At 47.4% G+C, this 15,953-nt stretch overlaps 1 protein-coding gene across 1 annotated transcript in view; it reads left to right on the top strand.

Annotated features, from left to right (window-relative positions):
• Positions 1-15,953, top strand: part of CDHR1 (cadherin related family member 1) — a 197,983-nt gene extending 182,030 nt beyond the window's left edge. Inside the window, exon 17 of the mRNA XM_033943576.1 lies at positions 15,405-15,953. Coding sequence (XP_033799467.1) covers positions 15,405-15,953 — 549 coding nt within the window. The remainder of the gene's footprint in view (positions 1-15,404) is intronic.

The raw sequence follows: 15,953 nt of genomic DNA, 5'->3' as shown, positions 1-15,953 counted from the left end.
TTTGGCAACGCATTCCAGAGCTTAACTATTCTTTGAATTAAAAAATATTTCCTCCTATTGGTTAGAAAAGTATTACTCTGTAACTTCATCGAGTGTCCCCTAGTCTTTGTAAATCTTGATGCAGTAAAAAATCTATCCACTTGTACCTGTTCTACTCCACTCAGGATTTTGTAGACTTCAATCATATCTTCCCTCCGCCATCTCTTTTCCAAGCTGAATCGCCCTAATCTCTTTCATATGAGAAGAGTTCCATCCTCTTTATCATCTTGGTCGCTCTTCTTTGAACCTTTTGTATCTTTTTTGAGATAAGGAGACCAGAACTGAATGCAATACTCAAGGTGAGGTTCCTGGGCTGTATAAAGAGAGGAATAACCAGTAGAAGAAAGAAGGTGTTGATGCTCCTGTACAAGTCGTTGGTGATGCCCCACCTGGAGTATTATGTTCAGTTTTGGAGACTGTATCTGGCGAAGGACATAAGAAGACTTGAAGCGGTCCAGAGGAGGGCGACAAAAATAGTAGAAGGTTTGTGCCAAAAGGAAAGGAGGGACGGGGGAGATATGATTCAGACGTTCAAATACTTAAAAGGTATTAACATAGAACAAAATCTTTTTCCAGAGAACAGAAAATGGTAAAACCAGAGGACATAATTTGAGGTTGAGGGGTGGTAGACTTAAGGACAATGTAAGGAAATTCTTTATGGAGCGGGTGGTAGATGCATGGAATGTGCTCCCGAGGGAGGTGGTGGAGAGGAAAACAGTGACAGAGTTTAAAAAAGCGTGGGATGAACACAGAGGATCTAGAATCTAAAAAAATTAAGACCAGTACTGGGCAGACTTGCACGATCTATGTCCATATATGGTTGTTTGGCTGAGGATGGACTGGGGAGGGCTTCGATGGCTGGGATGGTTTATATGGGCTGGAGTGAGCTTTGATGGAGACTTCAGTAGATGGAACCTAAGCATAGAACCTGGCAGAGCTTTAGGTTCTAGTCCAGAAATAGCTAAGAAAAAGGAAAATTTAAATTAAGTCAGTAATTGAAAGAGTGAGTAGGGTTGGGCAGACTGGATGGACCATTTGGGTCTTTATCTGCCATCATCTACTATGATACAGAGGCATTATAACTTTATTAGTCTTGTTTACTAACCCTTTTTTAATAATTCCTAGCATCTTGTTTGCTTTCTTGGCTGCCGCTGCACATTAGGCAGGTTTCAGTGTATTGTCCACAATGACACCCAGAACATTTTCATGAATGCTGACCCCCAAAGTGGACTCTAGCATCCAGTAGCTATGATTTGGATTATTCTTCCCAATGTGCATCACTTTACATTTGTCCACATTAAATTTCATCTGCCATTTGTACACACAGTCTTCCAATTTCCTAAGGTCTTCTTGCAGTTTTTCACAGTCCGCATGCATTTTAACAACTTTCAAAAGTTTAGTTTCATCTGCAAATTTAATCACCTCACTTGTAGTTCCAATTTCCAGATTATTTATAAATAAGTTAAATAGTACTGGTCCCAGTACAGATCCCTGTGGCACACCACTATTTACCCTCCTCCATTGAGAAAAATGGCCATTTAGCTCTACCATTTGTTTACTATCCGATAACTAATTCTTAACCCACAATTGAACATTGCCTCCTATCCCATGACTGTTTAATTTTCATAGGAGCCTCTCATGAGGAACTTTATCAAAAGCTTTCTGGAAATCTAGATACACTGCATCAACCAGCTCGCCTTTATCCACATGTTTATTCACATCTTCAAAGAAGTCAAGCAAATTGTTGAGACAAGACATCCCTCTGCTGATCCCATGCTGACTCTATCTCATTAAATCAAGTTTGCTACATGTTCCACAATGCCCTCGAATTTTGCAGCTAAGATTTAGGGGGAAAGTTAACGACTCGGGCTATTGTTAAATCAAGTTATTTTACCATAAGTCAAGTTATTGTAGCACAAAGTCCCATGTTATACAATGAAACCCCGAGTAGAGAATGACACGGGGAAAAAATCTGTCCCCGTCACCGCTCTGTCCCCGGCCCACCATCCTCTGCACCGCCCCGTCACCGCCGTTCCTTTCACCGCCCCGTCACCGTCACCGTCATCCCTTTCACCGCCCCGTCACTGCCACTGCCATCCCATTCACCGCCCCGTCACCGTCCCCGCTGCATCCATATAAGCCTTAGTACTGTAATATTTAGCTTATTCCTTCCTTATAAATCAAAGTTCTGGCTGCTGAACTAGAGAAAGAGATGTTAAGCTGGCAGGGCTTTGTTTATAAATTTTTATCAACACAACTAATATACTACTTTATCGTAAAGCAAAAAATAAATAAATAAATAGAATTTTTTTTCTACCTTTGTTGTCTGGTTTCTGCTTTCCACATCTTCTCATTCAATTCCTTCCATCCACTGTGTGTCTTCTCTCTGAGTCTTCCATTTGCTGTTACTGTGCCTCTCCCTTCACCCCCCCAATTGGTCTAGCACCCATCTTCTTCCCTCCGCTCCCCCATAGTCTGGCATCTGTCTTCTTCCCACTCTGTCTTCCACATTTCCCTTCAGGGTCTGTTCCTCTCCACCCTCCTTCAATGTCTGTTCTATTCCTTTCCACCACCACCCTTCCCTCCCTCCTTTACCATCTGTTCCTTTCTACCACCCTTCAGCTCCTCTCGCGTGGCCTATCTATCTACTTTCCTCCCTCTTATTTTCGTGGCACATTACAATGTAATTTGTGCAAGCCACTGGAGCCTGCGAGCTCGGTCCCTGTCCCATCCCCACAAACCATCTCGCTTCTGTGCTCCTATTTTCCCCATTTCTAATATCTCCCCTATGTATCTGCCATTGCCCCCCCCCTGTGTCCATATACTATCCACATGGCATGTCCCCTTTATGTCTCTGTCCCTATGCCCCACACACATAATTTCCCCTCTTTCTGTTACCTTCCTGTGTCCAGATTTCCCCTATCTTCCTCTTCCATACCAGTGTGTCTCTTCTTTTCAACCCCATCTAGCTTTTTTTCCTCTTTCTTCCCCCCCCCTGCTTCTAGCATCTGGCTCACCTGCCTGTCCTTCCATTTCTTTCCTGCTGTGGGTTTTTCTTTCTGTCTTCATCCCCTTGGCCCAGAATCCTTTTCCCTTTCACTCCCTCCTTCCAGTTTGAGCCGGGAACACGCCACGATCGCACGGTCCCCGCAGCCCCCACCCGCCTGCCCAATCGAACCTAGTGTTTAGCCAGCTCTCTCCCTTCTCCTCACCTTAGTTTGCACTGCAGGCTTTCTTTTTCGGCGACCTGCACGCTTTCCCATAGAGCCGCGCATGCGCGGCTGCTCAGTGTTCAATCTTCTGCTCTGCTGCAACTTCCTGTTTTCGGTTGCGTCAGAGCAGAAGATCGAACACTGAGCAGCAGGTGCGCGGCTCTTTGATAGCGTGTGGGTCGCCAAAAAAGAAGACCTACAAACTAAGGTGAGGAGAAGGGAGAGAGCTGGCTAAACACTAGGATCGATTGGGCAGGCGGGTGGGTGCTGCGGGGACCGCGAGATCCTTTTGCCTCACTGCGGAGACAAAACCATTCACTGCTCCACAGGGCGGTGAATGGCCTTGTCCCCGTCCCCGCAGCGACTGCTAGTTTTCATTCCCCGTTTCGGTGGGTTACCTGCGGCTAGCCCGCGGGTAACCACCACCGTGTCATTCTCTAACCACGAGCTAAAATGAGACAACTTGTGGTAAAATAAGCTGATTCAACAGTAGCCCAGTTTGATAACTTTCTTAATGCTAAAAAATGTAGGGTCATGCATTTGGGCTGCAAAACCTCAAGCAAGTTGTACAGTGTAAAAGGTGATGTTCTTCTGTGCATGAAAGAAGAGTTGGACTTAGAAGTGATCATATCTGATGAATAGAAAGTGGCCAAAGAGGTAGAAGTCTCTGGTGAGACATCAGTTACAGTAGTGTGTATAATTCTGCATGGAGTCAGCCCAGGTGGTGGTTATTAAAATGAGTTGTGATCTTTGTCATAAAAAAGACAATTCTATAACCTAGGTACTCACATTTATACATGTGTTATTCACCTTAATGTTTAAAATACTGACATTTACAGGCATATCTGTCATCATGTTTCTATGTGTGCACCTAAGTGTATAAATGTTAGCATGGTATCTAAGTGCTATGCTGCAAATATTAACTTACACAGCAAGTATTTACAAAGGGGAAATGCAAAAGGATGGAGAATGGGTGAGTCTTATGATATATGGGCCTTCCTGCCACTTGTGCACTAGCTCCATGGTGGCATAAATGCATGTACCTAGGTTCAGTTAAAGAACATAGTAACATAGTAACATAGTAGATGACGGCAGATAAAGACCCGAATGGTCCATCCAGTCTGCCCAACCTGATTCAATTTAATTTTTTTTTTTTTCTTCTTAGCTATTTCTGGGCAAGAATCCAAAGCTTTACCCGGTACTGTGCTTGGGTTCCAACTGCCGAAATCTCTGTTAAGACTTACTCCAGCCCATCTACACCCTCCCAGCCATTGAAGCCCTCCTCAGCCCATCCTCCATCAAACGGCCATACACAGATACAGACCGTGCAAGTCTGCCCAGTAACTGGCCTAGTTCAATATTTAATATTATTTTCTGATTCTAAATCTTCTGTGTTCATCCCACGCTTCTTTGAACTCAGTCACAGTTTTACTCTCCACCACCTCTCTCGGGAGCGCATTCTAGGCATCCACTACCCTCTCCGTAAAGTAGAATTTCCTAACATTGCCCCTGAATCTACCACCCCTCAACCTCAAATTTTACCATTTTCCTTTCTCTGGAAAAGATTTTGTTCCACGTTAATACCCTTCAAGTATTTGAACGTCTGAATCATATCTCCCCTGTCTCTCCTTTCCTCTAGGGTATACATATTCAGGGCTTCCAGTCTCTCCTCATACGTTTTCTGGTGCAAGCCTCCTATCATTTTTGTCGCCCTCCTCTGGACCGCCTCAAGTCTTCTTACGTCTTTCGCCAGATACGGTCTCCAAAACTGAACACAATACTCCAAGTGGGGCCTCACCAATGACCTGTACAGGGGCATCAACACCTTCTTCCTTCTACTGACTACACCTCTCTTTATACAGCCCAGCATCCTTCTGGCAGCAGCCACTGCCTTGTCACACTGTTTTTTCGCCTTTAGATCTTCGGACACTATAACCCCAAGGTCCCTCTCCCCGTCCGTGCATATCAGCTTCTCTCCTCCCAGCATATACGGTTCCTTCCTATTATTAATCCCCAAATGCATTACTCTGCATTGAATTTTAGTTGTCAGGCATTAGACCATTCCTCTAACTTTTGCAGATCCTTTGTCATATTTTCCACACCCTCTTCGGTGTCTACTCTGTTACAAATCTTGGTATCATCTGCAAAAAGGCACACTTTTCCTTCTAACCCTTCAGCAATGTCACTCACAAACATATTGAACAGGATTGGCCCCAGCACCGAACCCTGAGGGACTCCACTACTCACCTTTCCTTCCTTCGAGCGACTTCCATTAACCACCACCCTCTGGCGTCTGTCCAACAGCCAGTTTCTGACCCAGTTCACCACTTTGGGTCCTAACTTCAGCCCTTCAAGTTTGTTCAACAGCCTCCTATGAGGAACTGTATCAAAGGCTTTGCTGAAATCCAAGTAAATTACATCTAGCATATGTCCTCGATCCAGCTCTCTGGTCACCCAATCAAAAAATTCAATCAGGTTCGTTTGGCACGATTTACCTTTTGTAAAGCCATGTTGCCTCAGATCCTGTAACCCATTAGATTCAAGAAAGTACACTATCCTTTCTTTCAGCAACACTTCCATTATTTTTCCAACAACTGAAGTGAGGCTCACCGGCCTGTAGCTTCCTGCTTCATCCCTGTGACCACTTTTATGAATAGGAACCACATCTGCTATTCATAAAAGTATCACATGCCCAGTTATAGAATTGCCCCCAAAGTATATGGAGGTAAACCTAATAATCTACTTTTGAAGAAACAAAGGAGAAGGGAGATATGATAGAGACATTTAAATATCTCTGGGGCGTAAGTATACAGGAGACAGACCTCTTTCAATTGAAAGGTTGCACTGGAATGAGGGGAGCATGATGGGATGAAAGTGAACAGGAATAGACTAACCACCCAATATTCAGACTGTGGGAGACAGCCAGCTATCTCCCCTGGTCGACGGCAAAATCAGAATTTCAATACCAGCGCCATATCTAGGACCCAGCATTGAATTTCCAGAGGGGGAGGGGGTTTGCTGGCAAATACATAGCCATCCAAGCCGATACTCGTTGACTGGATGACTAAGTACTAGTTACCAAAGATACAGTAGACCCACTTTTTATGTGAAATCTGTTTTTATTAAGTAACAACCAGATCACAAAGACACAGCAGGGCAACAACATTTCAAATATAGAAAACAGAGCTCCCTACCCCCAAGAGGACTGGACTCTGATGTCCTCTCAGGTTACATAGTATCCCAACCCCCCCATAACCCCCCAAAAACCCCGCCCAACACCCCACACCCCCCAACCCCACCCCCCCAAATCAGACAGGCGGGATAGAATATGCATGTAGTCTATTCAAGATACGACTGCGCACCCGGGGAGACAAACTGTCCAAATAAGAAGTCCAAATGTGCACAAAGTCTCTGCTCCGGCGGCGAGAGGAAGAAGCCAGGAGGGCCTCCCATCCAAGAAGGGCATGTAATTTATTCCGCCAATACCAGAAGGAGGGAGGAACCTCCGCCAGCCAAAAATTCAGGATACATTTTTTCCCCAAAATATAACATTTGCTCAAAAACAATTTCTCCGCAGATGTGTACACAGAAAACAAGGAAAAATGAGCGAATAACATATGATTTACAGGAACAGAAACTCGCAAGAGACCCTGAAGAAAGGAAGCCAGGGCCCCCCAAAAGCTCTGAACACTCTCACAACCCCAAAGACCATGAAAATAAGAATTCACCTCCGTATGGCAGGTGAGACAATAGGGAGTATTGACACAGCCCATATGGTAGGCCCGGCTCTGGGAAGCATAGGCTCTCAACAAGGTCCGAAAATGGCATTCACGAAGCTCCGCACTATGCACCAAAGCAGGGACCCCGCGAAGAGCCCGGAGCAAGAAGCCCGCTCCGATTTCCCGCCCCAAATCCCTCTGCCAAGCCATCAGCACCAAGGAAAACTCCCGCGGTGGACCAAGCGCCCCAAGTTGTCTATGATACAAGGAAACCGAGATCCCCGAAGCTGAGTCCTCCCCCCCTTCCAAAAAATCTCGAAAACGAATCCCAAAATCCAAAGAAAGAGAGCTCTGAGGGAGAGACCGCACGTAATGCCTCAGTTGACAATGAGCAAAGGAAAGACCTAAAGAAGGCAGACCCCTACCCAACAACTCATCGCATGAAAAAAGCGTGCCGTCCTCCCGCAGTAACTGAAAAAGATACTCAAACCCTTTAGCTCGCCAACGCCCAAAGAGAGAGGGGAAGAGCCCCGGAGGAAAGGAGATATTGCCGGTCAAAGGCAGTAACACACTAACATGTGGATCCTGCCGCCAAAACGGTAGCAGCCGTCGCCATACCTCCCAAAGGGGACGAAACAAAATACTCCGCCGACAGAACACGGGCAGCATCGCCAGCCTAGCATGCAATAAAGAGAGAAGGTGAAAAGGATAGTAATAATCGCGCTCCAGAAATAGATCAGTGTCTGACCAATGAACTTAGCGAGTCACTGAATATTGGTGGTGACCAGTGTTCCCGCTAAGCTGCGTTGGCCTGCGCTCGCGCACAAAATATTACATCGCAGCGCAAAGTTTCTCTTCACAGCGCACACACGCGTCGGTAAGGTAAGGGGACGCATTGGGGGGATTGCACTTCCCCACAATTGCCATGCTTCGGTTCCTCTTCTTCCTTCCTTCCTCCCCCCCCCCCCCCCCGCGGGACCCTGCGGCACCATCAACTCTTACTCCCTCTAATGTCGGCCCTGCAGCTCCAGACTTCCTCGCACCTTCTCCCCTCCCCCTTTGGATCGCTATTATTTTAAATGTTATAGCCGCGGAGCTGTATCCATCAGTGGAGATGTCTAACCTCGGCCTGCCCCGGAACTCTTACTGCAACAGTGACTTCCTGTTCCTGCCTAGACGGGCGGCTGCTGCAGTAAGAGTTCCGGGGCAGGCCGAGGTTAGACATCTCCACTGATGGATACAGCTCCGCGGCTATAACATTTAAAATAATAGCGATCCAAAGGGGGAGGGGAGAAGGTGCGAGGAAGTCTGGAGCTGCAGGGCCGACATTAGAGGGAGTAAGAGTTGATGGTGCCGCAGGGTCCCGCGGGGGGGGGGGGGGGAAGGAAGGAAGAAGAGGAACCGAAGCATGGCAATTGTGGGGAAGTGCAGAGCTGCAGGGAAGAGTGTTGCGGTACCCAGCTGGAGGGAGAAGGAAGATGAGGGAGGGAATTAAAGGAGATGCCAGGGCTTGGAGCGTAGGAGGAAGGTATGCCAGTCTAAGGGAAAAGGAAGGGGGAGATGTGAGAGCATGGAGGGGGAGCGAAAGATGGAAGAAAAGGAAAGGAGAGAGATGCCAGAGAATCAGGGAAGGGGAGATACCAGACTATGAGGAGAGGTGTGGGAGAGGGAAGGCGAGGAGAGAGATGCCAGACCAATGGGGTGAAAGGAGAGATGGAAGGGGGAGGCATACAGTTTCTGGAAGGGGCATAGAAGGAGAGAAGATGCCATATAGGGGAAGAGAGACGGCAGACAGTGGATGGAAGGAAGAGAGTTACAAGAAGATGAGGAAAGGAGAAACCACAGAAGACAAAGGTAGAAAAAAATTTCTATTTATTTATTGCTTTAGGAGACATGTGTCACTGTTTCTGTGAAGCATTGTATGCAGAGTCCAGCTTCTTGCTGGTTCAATTTAACCTTTGTCTATGTATTTTTATTTTATCCCCCCTTTTACAAAACTGTGAAGCGTTTTTAGCACCAGCCTTGGTGGTAGCAGCTCTGATGCTCAGAATTTTATGAGCATCAGAGCTGTTACCTCCGTAGCTAAAATCCACACTACAGTTTTGTAAAAGAGGGAGGGGTTAGTTTGTGATTACATATTCCTTACTAGGCGAAGGTGTTTTCTGTGTTCTGTGTGTTCGAAAGACATGGTTTTCTGTTAGGATTGACGGTGTAGGATTGATCTGTGCTGGTCTGGCTTGTTTAGTTTTACAATGGGTGTATTGATGTACTGCTCACTGCAATATGTAAGATGCTGCCTTTTCCTAGGTACTCATGTGTGACGTGTGGTTTGTTACTAAAAATCATGTTTTTCTTACAGATGGGGGGGGGGGTGCCAAAAAATGATGGGCCCCGGATGTTACATATGCTAGGTACGCCACTGTATGTAAAGATACCAGAAAGCTGGCGTAGCAAAAACTTCTAAGTTTTGAGTATTTAACCCTCCCACAATCTCACGGGCACTCGTTTCAAGTTTATTGAGATTTTGATTTAAACGCAATATCAAATATTTTCAATGCGTATAACAAAAATAAATTTGGGGAAATAAATAAAACCATTTGAACCAGTGTTCCCGCTAAGCTGCGCTGGCGTGCGCTGGCGCACAAAATATTACATCGCAGCGCACACGTTTCTCGTCACAGCGCACGATCGGAAGAGGCGTACGGCAGATGGCAGGGCGGCGAGAGGAGAATCGGGCGAGTTGGCTCATAACTTGCTGGCGCCCGATATTTTTGGCTCACGGTGAAAAAAGTTTGCTCACAACACCCGCCCGCTTAGAGGGAACACTGGTGGTGACCAATAGCTTTGAATATCAGGTTATATTTTTCAAATTTTTTTTTAATGCCCACAATTAGTTTTAACTGATGCCACTCTTTTTTTCTACATCTAGTAGCAGGGTAATTCTATAAATTGGTGCCTCTTGAAACCAAGACTCTGTTAAAGAATACTAGTGTAGGTTAACATTGGTGCACCCATGTTTAACATACTCTCTTACGTCATGTCAATGGCAGACATCAGATGGTGCCTAAGTGCACCAAGTGTGCATAATTTATGGTATTCTATAAATGGTGCCTAACTTTTAGGTGCTGTTGAGTGTAATTATCAATCATCCGCTAAGCGCTGCTTTTAGACTCATGCCTAGCAGTGCTAAGTGATCTTAGGTGCCAGTAGGCGTTGAAACCTTTGGCACATTCCAATTTGTGCCAGGGTTTTCTTGGCCTAAATGAGTGCACCTAAGTCGAACCATGCTCAAAATTCACCCAGAATCTACCCAGAATCCTCTCCAAACATGCCTACTTGCTGGTAGGCACCTCAGAGTAGACACCTACCTCGAAGTGGTAGGCGCTTACTGAGTTAGGCACCAGATAATTTATTTTTTAGTTGTTTTTTTAATGATTTCAATTAATAGTGTCAATTCAGCCAATTAAGAAAAATAAAGTTATGTGTCTAGATTGGCTAGGCACACCAATCTAGGTGCCTAACTTCAAGCACCATTTATAAAATCTGAGCCTAGGTACATTGCTGGGAGACATGCATGATCTTCCCATGCTCCCCCTATGCGTATACCCCCTTTGTAGTTAGACATTATGGCACTTAGGCACTACCTTATAAAATAGGGCCTAGTGCACATAAGCGCCTATCAATCAGTGGTGCCTTTGACATGCCTAAGTGATGTATATCTCTAGACACCAGCTTGTTGAATTACCCCACTAGTGTTTGAAAATGCAGACAAATACAAGTGTACCAACAGGCATTCTTATTTGTATTTTATAAATCCTGGCGAAGCCTTTTGCAAACTATTTGGGAAGTGTGCATGTTCCAACGTGGATGTCCCATTTCCCTTGTGGAGCCACTATGAAAAACAGGACTTCACGTGTAGTTGAATACGAAGCCAATATTCAAAGATTTAGATTCGAAATTTTGAGAGTTAAGCCCCTACATTAGCATGTTTGAAAGTTTGTTGCCCTAATTTAAGCTCCTAGTTTCAGGGACAGGTAGGAAAAAGAGTTTTCTACTAAACACTGGTTTTCAGTACTAGACACCTAGATTAGTCTTCATATCTGGGAAAATGAATGATAGGCCTAAATTTAAAACATAACTTAAATGCTCCTAAATTTAGGTTGATTTTAAATTTTGACTGAAAAAAGAGAACTTTTTTGTCCTTTGACTAGGCTGCAATAAGCACTAACATGTGCTTACCATAAGTTAGTGCCTGGTGCATTTGAGCCCTTTCCACCTAGAAAATAGGTGGTGGTAAGGGATCATGCACTAATGGCTACGCAACTAATTTCCCCAATTAGTATGTGTTCATTAATGCTTGTGAAAGACCCACACTGGGGATGGCACTATGCTTTTTTGATTATAAGGTCTTTACAAGCAATCCTAATTCAGTTCTCACCATATTAGGAACCTAAGATAAGCACTTATTTTAAGCTGAACTTAAGTTCCCAAGTTACTTGCTGAAAATTGGCAACTAAATTTAGGATATTCAGTCTGTGGCAATAGGTGACTGGCAAGCTTCTGGCCACGGACTCAAGTAACTTTAGATATTCAGTTTCAGGATATGGGCAGCTCCCAGCATTGAGTATCTGGATATGACCGCTGACCCAGAAATTAACTGAACATAGACTGGTGTCTGATTAATTTGCCACATAAATTTATGAGAGCTGTTTTTCTGTCCTAAATTTATGTGGTTACTTAGCCAGTGAGTGGACCAAAAATTGCCACTAACCAACTAAGGAGTCCTTTTACTAAGGTGCGCTAGCCATTTTGGCGCGTGCTAATTCGGCTAGTACACCTTAGTAAAAGGATCCTTAAGTTGGCACTCTGCCCTAACTCTGTCCCTGGTGTGCCAGTTAAGTGTCGCTGAACCTCAGATGCTGGCTCACCACCCAGTTAAACTATTTTGAATATTGACCCATTAGTTCAGGGATAGGGAACTCCGGTCCTCGAGAGCCGTATTCCAGTTGGGTTTTCAGGATTTCCTCAATGAATATGCATGAGATCTATTTGCATGCACTGCTTTCAATGCATATTCATTGAGGAAATCCTGAAAACCTGACTGGAATATGACTCTCGAGGACCGGAGTTCCCTACCCCTGCATTAGTTTATTTTGGAATATCAGCCTCACAGACTTTAAACGGTTTTTCTAAAATCTAATTTTTTTTTTTCTATGTTTGACATTTCCAGATGAGATCAAGGGTAAAATCATATGTGCTGGGCCTCAGAAAACGACCCAGGACAATATTTGGGATATGGATGAGCACTGTTCTTTCCAGCATCTCTATAACAATAGTTATATCTACCATTCTGTACTGGAAAAGTGTAAAAAGATCCAAGATTTATCCACAGGGCAGAGTCAGAAAAATTATTAGGGGTCCTCCAAATAAATCATTAAAATAACTTGTTATCAAATCTGCTATTACATCTTTTATTCATTTGTCCTTACTATGTTGAATCAACATTGCTGTTCTTTCTGATCTAAACATCTACTTCAAATTATACTAATATTTTATCCCTCTTTTCTACGAAACCGCGCTAGCAGTTTTTAGTGCAGAGAACTGCGCTGAATGGCCCGCGCTGCTCACGACACTCATAGGAACTCAATGAGTGTCGGGAGCCGCGCGGGCCATTCAGTGTGGCTCTCTGCACTAAAAAACTCTAGCGCAGTTTCATAGAAGAGGGGGTATGTCTGTAAGAGAGTACCGTATTTTCACGCAAATAACGCGCAGCCGTATAAAACGCGCACACGGGTATAGCGCGCAGAAATCACGATAATATGTACAAAAACTTTGGTATACCGCGCTCACGGGTATACCGCGCATGCTGCCCGACGCTCCTTTCGCCCGCCCTGACTTTCCGTGCGCTGTCCCGACTCTCCGTTCACCCCCCCTGACTTCCGTGCACTGTCCCCCCTTGAAGGTCTGTCCCCATCCTGAAAGCCTGATGCCCCCCCCCGACGTCCGATACATCCCTCCCCCCCGAAGAACCGCCGACTCCCCAACAATATCGGGCCAGGAGGGAGCCCAAATCCTCCTGGCCACGGCGACCCCCTAACCCCACCCCGCACTACATTACGGGCAGGAGGGATCCCAGGCCCTCCTGCCCTCGACGCAAACCCCCCTCCCCCCAACGACCGCCCCCCCCCCAAGAACCTCCGACCGCCCCCCAGCCGACCCGCGACCCCCCTGGCGACCCCCACGACCCCCCCACCCCCCTTCCCCGTACCTTTGGTAGTTGGGCCAGAAGGGAGCCCAAACCCTCCTGGCCACGGCGACCCCCTAACCCCACCCCGCACTACATTACGGGCAGGAGGGATCCCAGGCCCTCCTGCCCTCGACGCAAACCCCCCTCCCCCCCAACGACAGCCCCCCCCAAGAACCTCCGACCACCCCCCCAGCCGACCCGCGACCCCCCTGGCGACCCCCACGACCCCCCCACCCCCCTTCCCCGTACCTTTGGTTGTTGGCCGGACAGACAGGAGCCAAACCCGCCTGTCCGGCAGGCAGCCAACGAAGGAATGAGGCCGGATTGGCCCATCCATCCTAAAGCTCCGCCTACTGGTGGGGCCTAAGGCGCGTGGGCCAATCAGAATAGGCCCTGGAGCCTTAGGTCCCACCTGGGGGCGCGGCCTGAGGCACATGGTCGGGTTGGGCCCATGTGCCTCAGGCCGCGCCCCCAGGTGGGACCTAAGGCTCCAGGGCCTATTCTGATTGGCCCACGCGCCTTAGGCCCCACCAGTAGGCGGAGCTTTAGGATGGATGGGCCAATCCGGCCTCATTCCTTCGTTGGCTGCCTGCCGGACAGGCGGGTTTGGCTCCCGTCTGTCCGGCCAACTACCAAAGGTACGGGGAAGGGGGGTGGGGGGGTCGTGGGGGTCGCCAGGGGGATCGCGGGTCGGCTGGGGGGCGGTCGGAGGTTCTTGGGGGGGGCGGTCGTTGGGGGGGAGGGGGGTTTGCGTCGAGGGCAGGAGGGCCTGGGATCCCTCCTGCCCGTAATGTAGTGCGGGGTGGGGTTAGGGGGTCGCCGTGGCCAGGAGGGTTTGGGCTCCCTTCTGGCCCAACTACCAAAGGTACGGGGAAGGGGGGTGGGGGGGTCGTGGGGGTCGCCAGGGGGGTCGCGGGTCGGCTGGGGGGGCGGTCGGAGGTTCTTGGGGGGGGGCGGTCATTGGAGGGAGGGGGGTTTGCGTCGAGGGCAGGAGGGCCTGGGATCCCTCCTGCCCGTAATGTAGTGCGGGGTGGGGTTAGGGGGTCGCCGTGGCCAGGAGGGTTTGGGCTCCCTTCTGGCCCGATATTGTCGGGAAGTCGGCGGTCCTTCGGGGTGGGGGTGCGAGTGGTCCTGCCGGGGGGGGGGATGTATCGGACGTCGGGGAGTCGGCCGGGCAGGAGGGCTTGGGCTCCCTCTTGCTCCGATCGTGGATGCGGGTGCGGGTGGGAGCGCGTGCGAGCGGTCGTTCGGGGTGGGGGTGCGAGCGGTCTGGCCAGGAGGGTTTGGGCTCCCTTCTGGCCCGATATTGTCGGGAAGTCGGCGGTCCTTCGGGGTGGGGGTGCGAGTGGTCCTGCCGGGGGGGGATGTATCGGACGTCGGGGAGTCGGCCGGGCAAGAGGGCTTGGGCTCCCTCTTGCTCCGATCGTGGATGCGGGTGCGGGTGGGAGCGCGTGCGAGCGGTCGTTCGGGGTGGGGGTGCGAGCGGTCCTGCTGGGGGGGTGAATCGGGCGTCGGGCGGGGTGGGAACTATGTTTTAAAACTTTTGTATACCGCGCTCACGCATATAACGCGCGAGGGGTATGCGCGGTAGGTAAAAACGCGTATAACGCGCGCGTTATATGCGTGAAAATACGGTACTAGAAAATAAATTGTATTAAAATACTGAAAAAATATTTATACGAGGGGCTGCTGAAAAGTTCTTAGCCCAACCAAGACGAGAACAATGTGGAGCCATTAAACTTACACGTTATTCCACACTTTTTTGACAAGAAAAGTGTGGAATAACTTGTAGATTTCATGGCTCCACATCATTTTTTCTTGCTTGGGCTGAAAACTCGTATAATTATGGAGTAAAAGTGAATGCATCAAAAACTTCTTCACAGAAATTCTGCTTGTATTGCCTTATTGACCAAGATGGAGCCACAAACTGCCCTTCAAAGTAAAGTTCTATACCAAAGTCCTAGTCAGCCACTTATTTTAAAGTTATTTTCACAGCTTACTTAATTACATGAAATGAAAAACAGTGACCTCCAGTTTCTAATGTGAAGTAACTGACTTTAAAGAATATTGACTTGCTAATATTTACTGAATTTTCTATCCTTTATTATATATTTTGGACAAATGACATTTCAATCTTTCCAGGTTGGAGAAAGTGAAATCACTTGTTCTCTTTGTACTCTTTTACAGACTCTTCTTCATAAAGGGCCTATGGCTGCCTTTTTGATGCAAAGTAAAGATAACCCTATGAAAGCCTTAGGAGTGCTAGCTGGTGTGATGGGTGTTATAGTGGTCATCACTATCTTCATTTCCACTGCAATGTTCTGGCGCAACAAAAAGTCCAGCAAAGTCATGCCAGCGCGACGGATTATAAAACGAAGAAGAGAAGACCATCACGGAAAGTCTTCTAGGATGCAGTGGCTAAAATTCAAGAGTTCCAATGACACGGCAGAGAAGTTCACGCTCCAGGAATCCAAGACTTGCCTTAAAAATAGCAACAACCATAACCTAGAGATTCCCATCCCTCCCAGAGCCCCATGTCTTCCCCCTCCCCCTGTCTTGCCAGCAAAGATGATGAAATCTGAATGGAGTCTGTCTACTGTGTCTGGTTCTTTAACACCTAAGTTCATAGACCAACACCTGAGTTGCAAAGTACCCAGTGCTAATGCTGCCCTTGTGTCTGAACTCAAGCTGAAATTTGAGAAAAAGAATATAAAGAGTACCAAGCCATATTTCTAG

The sequence above is a fragment of the Geotrypetes seraphini genome, chromosome 4 (assembly GCF_902459505.1).
Source record: "Geotrypetes seraphini chromosome 4, aGeoSer1.1, whole genome shotgun sequence".
In the NCBI taxonomy this organism is placed as follows: domain Eukaryota; kingdom Metazoa; phylum Chordata; class Amphibia; order Gymnophiona; family Dermophiidae; genus Geotrypetes; species Geotrypetes seraphini.
This window is presented reverse-complemented; position numbering and strand designations above follow the sequence as displayed.